Source organism: Marmota flaviventris, chromosome 9 (genome assembly GCF_047511675.1).
Source record: "Marmota flaviventris isolate mMarFla1 chromosome 9, mMarFla1.hap1, whole genome shotgun sequence".
NCBI lineage: Eukaryota > Metazoa > Chordata > Mammalia > Rodentia > Sciuridae > Marmota > Marmota flaviventris.
The window spans coordinates 66,415,932-66,428,499 of record NC_092506.1 but is presented as its reverse complement, the minus strand read 5'-3'; the positions used below and the strand labels follow the sequence as shown (position 1 = coordinate 66,428,499).

Sequence of the window (12,568 nt, the reverse complement as noted above, 5' to 3'; positions counted from 1 at the left end):
TTTTAATTATTTTTTATATATACCTAGTAGTAGAATTACTGGGTCACAGTAAATATATTTCAACTTTTTAAGAAACCACCACTTTTTCCCCTGGTAAACACACTATTTTACATTTCTAGTTTTATTCCATTGTGGTCAAAGAAGATATTTTGTGTGATTTTAATTTTTAAAAAATTTTTGAGACTTTTTTATGGCCTTGAATATGATCTGTCTTAGAAAATGGTCCAGGTGCATTTGAAATGAGCATGAATTCTGCTGTTGGCAGGTGAATTCTTCCATTTTTAAGTTCTTGGTTGCTTTAAACCTTTAACTGTTTTTTAGAGTGCCCACAATGTCAGCTCTTTTTTTGGGGGGGGGGGTGCTTTAATGTAGTGGGATAGGTCTTTAGAGCTATTTACTCAACCAGTTTTGCTGAGATCACTCTCAGTAATTACTTTTTTAAACAAATATTTTTAATATTTTGCAATTAAGTTTATTTGTAGTATAAGGTAATTCATCACATAAATAGAATTAAGGACAAAAATTACTTAAGTCAGCTCAATAAATGCAGAGAAATTCTTTGACAGAATTTGGCACCCATTCATGATAAAAGCACTGAAGAAACTAGGGATAGAAGAAACCTACCCTAACATCATAAAGGCTATATATGATAAACCCAAAGCCAACATCATAGTGAATGGGGAAAAACTGAAAACATTTTCTTTAAAATCTAGAACAAGACAAGCCATTCTCATCAGGCTTATTCAATGTAGTACTAGAAATAATTCTAGCCAGAGAAATTAGGCAAGACAAGAAATACAAGGGATAAAAATAGGAAAGGAAGAAGTCAAATTACCATTGTTTACAGATGGCATGATCTTAGAGTAGATCCAGAAAGCTACACCAAAAGAATGCTAAAGCTAATAAACAAATTCAACAAAGTAGCATATTAACAAAGTCAGCATACAAAAATCAATAGCTTTCCTATGCACCAATTATGAATTTGCTGAGAAAGAAATCAGGAAAACAATCCATTCGCAACAACCTCAAAAAAAATAAAATAAAATACTTAGGAATAACTCTAACTAAGGATGTGGAGGTACTACAGTGACAACTATAGAACATTGAAGAAAGAAATCAAAGAAGACCTCAGAAGGTGGAAAAACTTCCCATGTTCATGGATAGACAGAATTAATATTGTTAAAATGTCCATATTTCCAAAAGCAATATGTAGGTTCAATGTGATCCCCATCAAAATACGGATGACATTCTTTGTAGAACTAGAAAAAACAGTCCTAAAATTCGTTTGTTAGAAAAAAAGACCCAGGATAGCCACAGCAACTCTAATACCTGACTTCAAATTATACTACAGCACTATAGAAACAACTGCATGGAACTGGCATAAAAACAAATATACCAGTGGTATAGAATAGAAGACATAAAAACAAACCATACGGAATCAATCATCTGATCCTTGACAAAGGTGCCAAAAACATACATTGGAGAAAAGCCTTTTTAACAAATGATATGGGTAAAACTGGTTATGTAGAAGAATGAAACATTTTCCTTATTTTTGACCCTGCACAAAAGCAACTCAAAATGGATCAAAGGCCTATTAATTAGATCAGAAACTGTGCAACTCCTAGAAGAAATCATAGGGTCAACATTTCAATATTCAGGCATAGGCAACAACTTTCTCAGTAGGACTCAGCTCAGGAAATAATGCCTAGAGTTAGTAAATGGGTTGACATCAATAAAAAACTTCTGCACAGCAAAGGAAACACTTAAGAATGTGAAGGGGGGACCTACAGAATAGAAGAATATCTTTGCTAACTACGCTTCTGAGACAGAATTAATATAGAATATATAAAACTCAAAAAGTTTCACACTAAAAATTATAAGCATGGTGGCACATGCCTGTAATCTCAGCAGCACACAAAGCTGAGGCAGGAGAACTGCAAGTTCAGAGCCAACCTCAGCAATTTAGAGAGGCCCTGAGCAACTTAGCAAGATCCTGTCTCAAAAAATAAAGAGGGCTAGGGATGTATCTCAGTGGTTGATACCAAAAAAAAAAAAAAAAAATCAAATAACCCAGTTAATAAATGGGTAAATAAACTAGACAAACACTTCTGAAAAGAAGAAATGTATATGGCCAACAGATATTTGAAAAAATGTTCAATATGGTTAGCAATTAGAGAAATGCAGATCAAAACTATACTACAGTCAGAATGGCAAAGATTAAGTATACAGACAATAATAAATACTGGCTAGGTTGAGTGGGAAAAGGTACACTTGTACATTGTTGGTGGAACTGCAGACTAGTAGAACCACTATGAAAAGCATTATGCAGTCTCCTCACAAAACTAGGAATGTAACCAAGTATAACATAGTATAGCTGTTCCACTCCTCGGTATTTTGGCAAAAGAACTAAAATCAGAATGCTATAGCAGTACAACCACCTCGGTATTTATAGCAGCACAGTTCACAATAGCTAAATCATGGAACAACCTGGGTGCTCATCAACAGATGAATGGGTGAAGAAATTGTGGTATATACACAAAGGAATTCTACAACCATAAAGAAGAACGAAATTAAGGCATTTGCTAGCCACACTCAAAAACTCAAAGGTTGGGGCTGAGATTGTGGCTCAGTGGTAGAGCGCGCGCCTAGCACGGGCGGGACCCGGGTTCAATCCTCAGCACCACATAAAAATAAAGGCATTGTGTTGTGTCCATCTACACCTAAAAAATAAATATTAAAAAAAAAAAACTCAAAGGTCGAATGTTCTCTCTCTTACGTGGAAGCTAGAGTGAAATAAAGGAAAGGAGGAGGGAAGGAGATGATATAAAAAAGATATAGGAAAGATCAGTAGTGAAGAAGAATCTGGTGATCAAGAGGCAGAATGGAGAGATGGGAGAGGGGAGGCAATGCAGAATGCTTTTTTTTTTTGGTACTAGAGATTGAACCTAGCAGGGTGGCATCCCCACCCCACCTCCTTTTATTTAAATTTTGAGACAGGGCCTTGCTGAGTTGCTTAGGGCCTCGCTAAGTTGCTGAAGCTGGACCTTAAACTTGCAATCCTCCTGCCTCAGCCTCCCAAGCCACTGAAATTACAGGCTTGTACCACCAAGCCCGGCCAGGATGAATTCTTAAAAAATCATGTTATGTGCACATACAAATATACCACAGGAAATTTCACCCTTATGTATAAGTAAAAAGAACAAATAGACAAGTGAAAAGAAATCTAGCAGAGTAGAGGAAAGAGAATAGGGGAGGAGAGTGAGGGCCAGAGGGAAAAGAGGTGATTGTGAACCAAAATCGAATCCAAGAAAGAAAGAGAGAGAGAGAGCGCTACACTGAGTCCAGGGGAGAGAGGAGAGAAGTGAAAGGAAAAATACTAGGGAATGATACTGGCCAAATTATATTGTTTTATCGTGTTTTACAAATATGTAACAACAAATTCCACCATTAACTACAACTATAATAAACCAATAAAAATATGGAAGAAAAAATCAATTTAATAATTATAAGATAGAAAAATAATTTATAATAACATAGTTATTTCAATGATAAACAGTCACACATAATCTTGGGAGGTATAATGAAGTGGCATTATGTTTGTACCCATTTAAAAAAAATATTTTGTTTTAGTTGTGGTTGGACACAATACCTTTATTTTATTTTTATGTGGTGCTGAGGATCAAACCCAGTGCTCTCCATATGCTATGCTAGGTGAATACTCTACTGCTGAGCCACAACCCCAGCCCTGTTTGCACCCATTTAAAATGGTTAAATATATAAGATCAGAATCCATTTTGTACTAGTGCTAATAAGTAAAAGATTAAAATCTAGAAATAAAGACCAGACTTTTTTAAATGTACCAGAAATTGCTTTAAGTAAATTTGGGATCAATACCCTATGCAAATTATAGACCAAAGAAGTGAAGGGGAGAGGGTATTATAGACTTACAAAGTTTTCAGGACCTTATTTGGAAAGCAGTGCTTCAGTGAATAATTAGTTATGAAATACCACAGAACATAGCTTTTATTTTGAGGTCAATTAGTCTTGAGTATATAAGTCCTTGAAAACAATATTCTTTCATCATTAATGGGATCTAAAGTTTTTTGTTGTTATTTGAAATTCTACAGATTGAACCCAAGAATCTAGTACGTGCTAGACAAACACTCTGCCATTGAGCTACCTCCCCAGCCCAAAGATGGACTTTTAAAAAATAATTTATGTATAGGATCTCTAGGGTCAATAGCAAAGTAAGTTTGAAAAAATAAAATGAAAATTTTCAATTGGTAATATTAACTGTACATTTCTTATTTAAATTCACACATCTACACATAATATGCAATAGTTTTAGAATAGCCAATGAAATTAAATGATACCTTTATTTCATGTGTTTCCATAATTTAATGTTTGGTGTTAAGCATATTCAAAGGAGTCCTACGTTTTCTATTACATACTTAAAATCGACTTTATTGTTTAACTTCACTGTTACACTAAAACACTTTCAAATAAATGTGCAGTTTAAAATATGAGATTAGAAAATTTTGCTTTCTTCCAAAAAAGTAGTATGATAGTAATAAACTTGATTCAGAAGTTTTCTTAACTATATTGTTTAAATTGTACTTGGACCCCAAAATAGCTTTGTTTCTAAGCACACCTCTTACAAATGTTGGCTGGCTTGTTTATTACCTTTTTCAAATGGAATAATCATTCTCTCTATATAAAAGTTTATAAATGCCTAATTGCTCATTGTATCCTTTAAAGATTGGGTTAAATTATTTCTACTTCTTAACTGCAATGAATATTTAATAGAGCTTAATCCCTAGGTATCTGTGTGCCATTGATTGATTCCAAGACCCCAAGGATATCAAAATCTGAAAATGCTCATGTTCTTTATATAAAAATATAGCATACATTCACTTATTACCCATGTACATCCTCCATATACTTTAAATCATTTCTTAATTATTTATGACACCTAATGTAATGTAAAAGCTATGTAAATAGTTATTAAACTGTACTGTTTGGGGGATGATGACAAGGAAAAATTGTATGCATTCTGAACAGATGAAAGTGTTTCTTTTTCTGAATATTTTCAATCTGAGGTTGGCTGAATCTGCAAATGCAGAACTTGTAGATACAAAGGGTTGATTGTAATTTGTTTATAACTTTATAATGTGTTAACAAAAATCTCTGTTAAAAGCACTGTCACTGTCTTAATAATGTGTTCCAAAGGCTATTTCCTTGAGAAAATTAAGCCTCAGCTGTAGGTTAGAAGTTGGAGAAATTATGTAATTCTTTGCATTTAAAATTATAAATTTAGAAACTCTAGCCTTGGTTTGCCCCTTAATCAGAATTACTTTTTAATGGAGAAGTATACTTTATAACAAAGGTACCTCATCCCTTGGTTTTTGTGTTTTAAAAATATGGGGCAAAATTTACATGACTTTCGTACTTTCTAAATAGGCATTTTCTCTTTTAGATACGTGCTGAGAACCACCTTTATTTTCTTGAGAATGATCAGTCCTTGCATTGGTTGAATTGCACTGATTTTTAGTTCTGGCATGTGTGTAAATGTGAAAAGTAAAGCAAAATATGTAATAGCTTTCTGTGGCTTATGTTTTTCCTTTGCAGCCTTCAAGCAAAATAAAGTTACCCGAGGAGAATTTCTTCAATGTTCCTGCTTTCTTAACTGTATCAGGACAGCTTCATCTAGAAGTGATGTCAGGGTACAGAATTTTATTTTCTATTTTCCTTGTGTTGATTGTGGTTTGGGTGATGGGAAAATAGTGCTTCCCTTCCCAGTGCTCATACCTAAAAATTTAAATTAGCCTTTATAGTCTACTTGAATTTACCAAAAGTATATTTAGATTGACAGTTTGACAAAATCCAGGTTTCTTGGTTTAAAAAAAAAAATCCATATTAGTCTAGACTTTTGTTTTTAGTAAAATATGGAACACTGAAAATGTGAATTTGGGATTTTTTTCTTTTTACTAATCCATGTAATCAGACTTTAAGTAAAATTAATAATATGTATGGAGATAAGAACAGTTCATAATTCACATCTGAATCAGGTATTAACCTGTTTGACTTAGAAAAAGAAAGGTACCTGAAACAGATAGAAGGAAGCATTTTTTTTTTCAACAAGTGGTTTAAATAAAGAAAATTTACCCATGGATCCATTGTGAGACCCATTAACAAGTCTTTAAAATAAGATCAGATTAATTTTAGTCACTGTTAGACCTCTAGAAAATCATTGTATTTCTTTGGGCTCAACTTCCTTTTCTTAAAACAAGGGATTAAGCAAGAAGATCTTTAAATCCTGTCTAAATCTTATGTTCTGTGATTCTGTAGATAGTTTATTTCTTTCCTTTTTTGGAGGGAGGTTATTTTGTTTTGTTGGTATTGAAATTGAACTCATGGGCACTTTACCACTGAACTATATCCCCAGCCTTTTAAAATTTTTTATTTTGAGACAGGGTCTCATCAAGTTGCTTATAGCCTCACTAAGTGACTGAGGCTGCCCTTGAACTTGGGATCCTCCAGCTTCAGCCTCTTGAGTAGCTGGGATTACAGGCATTTAGCTACCAAACCCAGTTGTAAGTAGTTTCTTAATGTTGACCAATAAGTACTGCTTTTCCTATATGAATCTTTGTTTTCTGACATAGGGATTGGGACTTAACAGTCTTTTCAGAAAATAGCTTGAGTGAAAAGAAAAGAATCTTTGTGTTCCCCATTGTTTAAAAATGCACAAGTGGGAAAACTTAAGGGAAATGTAATAAAATAGACTGCATGTTTATATCTATACATACTTTATGGGCAGGATGGAAAGTCAAGGGTAGAACAAAGATGATCTTGAAAATAACATATACTTAAATTGTTTTTTACTTTATCTTTGAGACAAAAGTTATTTGATAATTCCATGTAGTTTTACCAGATTACTATCCAGAAAAATTGTTATCATAATAGCTCTGCAAGACTAGGATTTGCAGGGCTGGCTGATTGTCGGTAAGGTGATGTCAGTCATATCTTAGAAAGCTTCTTATGCCTGTCAAAGTATAATTTTTAAAAATTAAAACCATCACTGATACAAATATAAGTGAACATGTATCAAAGACTTTATTTAATTAGTTAATTGCTTAGGGAACAATGAAGTAGGCTGTTTCAAATAGCACCTAAGGTGCTCCATATTCATAGGCAATTTAACATCTGGTGGAATAAGATTTCTACATTAGTTACAAACTGGTTGATGTCCTACAGACCAGTAGATCCTAGCCATGGGGATCATCTCTTCTCCCTGAAAGAAATGGCTTTCAACTCTAAAGGATAAAACTTGTAAGTTAATAAGTAGCTTCACTTAATCTAGGATATTTAATTAGTAGTAAGTAGAAGAATAGAGCGAGTACATTCCCCTAAGTAATTAAATAACCTTTGAATGGGTGTGAATCCCCACATCGTATTGAAAGGACATCTCTGTTTTCCCTCCACATTTTTTAATTGGTGCATTAGTTGTATCAATTAACAATGGGATTTGTTGTTACATATTCCTTTGTGCACACAATACACAGTATAACAATATAATTTGACCAGTATCACCCCCAGTACTTCCCCTCTCCCTCCACACCTCCTTCCCCAGCACCCTTTCCTCTTCTGATCCATTGGATTTTCATGAGATCCACCCCTATCTTTCTTCACCTTTTTCTCTCTAGCTTCTGCAGATGAGAAAAAACATACAACCTTTAACCTTCTGAGTTTAATTTATTTTGCTTAACATAATGGTTTTTAACTCCATCCATTTTCTTACAAATAACAATTTCATTTTTCTTTAGGACTGAATAAAATTCCATTGTGTATATATATTCACCACATTTTCTTTATTCATTTATTAGTTGATAGACATCTAGGCTGGTTGCTTAGTTTGGCTGTTATAAATTGTGCTGCTGTAAACATGGGTATGCATGTATCACTGTATCTGACTTTAATTCTAATTACTGACTTTAATTCTTCAGATTAAATATCAAAGTGGTATAGCTGGTTCATATGGTGGTTCCATGCCTAATCTTTTGAGGAACCTCCATACTGATTTTTATAGCGCTTGTATTAATTTACAATCTAACCAACAGTGTAAGAATGTTCTTTTTCTCCACATCCTCTCCAGCATTCATCATTATTTGTATTCTTGATGACTGCCATTCTGATTGGTGTGAGATGAAATCTCAGTGTAGGTTTTGTTTTTTTTAAGTACTGGGGATTGAGCTCAGGGCCACTAGACCACAAAACTGTATCTCCAGCTCTATTTTGTATTTTATTTAGAGACAGGGTCTCACTGAGTTGCTTAGCACTAAGCTATTGCTGAGGCCGACTTTGAACTCTAGATCCTCCTGACTTAGCCTCTGGAGCTGCTGTTATTATAGGCGTGTGCCACTTTGTCCAGCTCAGTGTAGTTTTGATTTGCATTTCCCTAATTACTAATGATATTGAACATTTTTTCATATATTTGTGGTCATTTGTATCTTTGCAGAAGTGTCTGTTTAATTCACTTAGTCATTTATTAATTGGATTATTTAATTTTTTGGTGTAAAGTTTTTTGAGTTCCTTATATATTCTAGATATTAATCCTCTGTAAGAACAGTAATTAGCAAAGGTTTTCTCCCTTTCTGTAGGTTCTCTCTTCACATTCCTATTTGCTTCCTTTTCTGTGCAAAAGCTCTTTAATTTGAAAGACGTCACTTTTTATACCTTTATTTATTTATTTTTATGTGGTACTGAGGATCAAACTCAGTGCCTCGCATATGCCAGGAGAGCACTATACCGCTGAGCCACAACTCCAGTCCCAGAAATCACTTTTTAAAAGCTGTCCACCTTTTTGCTTTATGTCCAGTGTTTGGATAACTTTTTTTAACCACCTTTCAGTATTCATTTCTTTATAAGGTACCCTGTTGATAACCAGAAGTATCATAAAAGGGGAAGATGTAAATTTACCAAATACTTATTTCTGTAGTATGATACTATGAATATATTAAACATGCCTCTTTCCCAGAAAAGTGACCTGAACTACAAAAGAGGGTACAGTGAAACTTAACAGAGTATTAAACTGGTGAATTATTAGGTCTTATTTTTATAATGTGTTATGAGATTTTTCTGATAATGTCAGTCATATGTTCCTAGTTTAATAAACATAGTTCTGGGACTATTAATATAAAGTATATCATGTTTCTGAATAATGCATGATTTAATATGTACTAAGAGATTGTTGGTCCTTTTCCCCTCCGCTTTGTTTTTTGTTTAATTTTATTTTAAAAGACTTTTAAAATGGTATAAATGGTAGTTAAATTTAGAAGGTTAGCATTTTCCAAAAGGTCATCTATGTTAGTTTGGTGGGTTTAAGGCTCCTTTTTGAAGTTAATTTTTTAAAAGTTTTAAAAATAAGCATTCTGTTTCAGAATAATTTTAGATAACATTCAAAAGTTGCAGAGGTAGTACACATTTTATATAGTACTCCCTACCCACTTTCCCCCATTACCATGGTGCATCTGTCAAAACTGAGAACCCATTATTAGTACATTACTAGTAACTAAATGCCAGACTTTATTTAGATTTCACCAGTCTTTCTATTAATATCGTCTTTCTTTTTTCAGGATTCAGTTCAGGGAACCATATAAAGCTTAGCTCTCTTGTTGCCCAAGTCTCTTCCAATCTGTGACAGTTTCTCAGTCTTCTTCTTTATGACCTGTTGAATGTACCCTAATTTGGGTTTCTTTATTTTTCTCATGATTAGACTGAAGTTATTTTGGTTTTTGGAAAGAATGCCACAAAGTGTTCTTCTCATCGTCTCAAGGAATATGTGATATACATATGGTGATACCTTACTTACTTGCAGTAGTGTTTGTTTTGTTTCTCCCCTGAAAATATTTTATTCTGTGGAAATAAGTCTCTAGGTCTTGTCTCCTCTCACTGGGGATGGGAATTTGGAGGGTGGGAGATGGAATTAACTACCAATTTGTAGAGGGGGAATATTTGAAATTCTGTATGGAAGACTGGTTATCTCTTCACTTTTGTTTATTAAGTTCATTTACATCAGAATGGACTCATGTATATTTATTTTACAGTTGGGTTATCATTCAGTACTGTGTTATTTACTTTGTTGCTTAAGCCATTTTCACTTTTAATTATTGAAAACTCATGCAGATTGACTCTTGTGTCCCTTTGGCATTCGTCTATCCTGTCAATACTTCCTTATTCTCTGATATCACAGGATGCCCCAGTTTGTTCTTGTTTTGTTATTGTTTCTTAGGTTTGCTTACCTTTAAGCATTATTTTCTTTCCTTTCTTTCGCTTTGCTCCATCCTCAACTCGCTTCTCTCTTTTCTTTCAAGAGTTGTCATATCTACACTGACACATCATTATCACCCTAAGTCTGTAAGTTCACATTAGAGTTTACTCTTGGAGTTGTAAATTCTGTGCATTTTGACAAATCTGTAATGGCATGTATCTGCCTCTATAGTATTGTACATAATAGTTTCACTACCCTAAAAATTCTCTCTCCTCTACCTAGTCATCCCTCCCTCCTAATCCCTAGGACCATTGATCTTTTCAGTGTCTCAGTAGCTTTGCCTTTTCTGTTCTGTTATGTAGTTGGAAATTTAGTATCTAGCCTTTTCAGGTTAGCATCTTTTTCTTAGTAATATTCATTTAAAGTTCTTCCCTGTCTTTTAATTGCTTGATAGTACATTTTTTTTTTAGCACCAAATAATATTCTGTTATCCATAGGTAACACAGTTTATCCATTTACCAATTAAAGGACATCTTTGTTATTTCCAAGTTTGGGCAGTTTTTCCAGGTTTATTTTACCTACCCTGGCCCTAAAATCAGCCATTTCTCTAAGGACCATGATTTCTTTTATTGGAAACCAAGATTTGATCACTGGATATTCTTTCTACTACTGGGGTTGGTCAAGGGCAGTTACTGCTTTTGATTACCTCTCAGTAGATTTAGCTACACACACACACACACACACACACAGAGTTTTGTTTGTTTGTTTGTTTGTTTCAGGGATTGAATCCAGGAGCTCCTAACCACTGAGCCACATTTCCAGCCCTTTTTATTTTTTATTTTGAGACAGGGTCTGAGTAAGCTGCTTAGGGCCTCATTGAGTTGCTGAGGCTCACCTCAAATTTGTGATCCTCTTACCTCAGCCTCCCAAGTCACTCAGATTACAGGTGTATGCCACCACACCCAGCTTTTTTTTTTTTTAATTAGAAAACTTATGTTTTATTTGAATTCTTATAAGTGGAAAACTCATTCTGAGAGTCAGTAATGCTCTAAATTGCAAAACCTGTTAAGAAATGTAATAAAATATCCTATTTTTTATCAGTTAAAAACAGAATGAGAGTATCAGCCTCATGTATTTGAAAGAATTATTTATTGTTTCTTTTTTTCCTCAACTTTATTAAGAATTTTGTAAGAACTTAAAGATAGTAAATCTAGTAGTAATTTTTATACTGCTTTATGGAGAAATAATTTACATAATATAGAATTCACAAATCTAAATTGTACAATTCAGTGGGTTTTCTCATTTTTGTAGTTGTTCAAATATCACTATAATAATTTTAGAATATTTTTACCACCCTCAAAAGAAACTTATTCCCATTAGCAACCACTCCCTATCCTATGCTTAGTAGGAGTCACTAATCAATTTTCTTTACAAATTTGCCTATTCTGGATATTTGATACAGATGGAGTCACACAATCTCGTAATTTGTTAGATAATGTTTTCAGAATTCATCCATGTTGCAGCATGAGTCAGTACTTCATTCCTTTTTATTGGCAAATAACATTCCATTACATGAGTGTATCATGTTTTGTTTATTCCACTTATCAGATAATGAACATTTGGATTCTTTCTCCTTTTGAGCTATGATGAGTAATACTGCTGTGAACATTGAAGTAGAATATTTTGTGAGGATATGTTTTTACTCCTCTTGGATACATAGCTAGGAGGGGAATTTCTGGGTTATATGTTAACTGGATTTGTAACTATGAGCAACTTCTAGACTATTTTCCCAGTAGCTGTTCCATTTTACAGTCCCACCTACAATATATAAAGCTTCCAATTTCTCTACATTCTTGCCAATACATAATTATTGTCTGTCTTTTATTTCTACCCCGTTACAAAGGATTTAACCCAGGGCATTCTACCACTGAGTTAAATCCCCACACTTTTTATTTTTATACAGAGCTTTCTAAGTTGCCCAGGCTAGCCTCAAACTTGAGATCCTCCTGCCTCAGCTTTCCAAGTAGCTGATATTACAAGCATGTGCCACTATGCCCCACATATGTCTTTTTTTATTATATCTATTCTAGGAGGTATGAAATAATATTTCACTGTGGATTGGATTTGCATTTCCCTAATGATGTTGAGCATCTTTTCATGTGCTTATTGGCCATCTGTTTCTTCTTTGGAGAAATGTCTGTATAAATTCTTGGCTCATTTTTAAAATGTGGTTGTCTTTTGTTATTGAGTTATGAAAATTTTTTACATATTCTGAATACAAGTCCCTTATCAGATAAGTGA

General features: G+C 33.8%; 1 protein-coding gene across 5 annotated transcripts in view; it reads left to right on the top strand.

Annotated features, from left to right (window-relative positions):
* Nars2 (asparaginyl-tRNA synthetase 2, mitochondrial) overlaps positions 1-12,568 on the top strand; it is a 146,962-nt gene that overhangs the window by 53,742 nt on the left and 80,652 nt on the right. For 4 of the 5 annotated variants that reach the window (XM_071616537.1, XM_071616535.1, XM_071616534.1 and 1 more), the window contains exon 6: positions 5,629-5,723. The exons of the other annotated variant lie outside the window; for it this stretch is intronic. In XM_071616537.1, the coding sequence (XP_071472638.1) occupies positions 5,629-5,723 (95 nt within the window). The remainder of the gene's footprint in view (positions 1-5,628; positions 5,724-12,568) is intronic. 5 annotated transcript variants of the gene reach the window in all.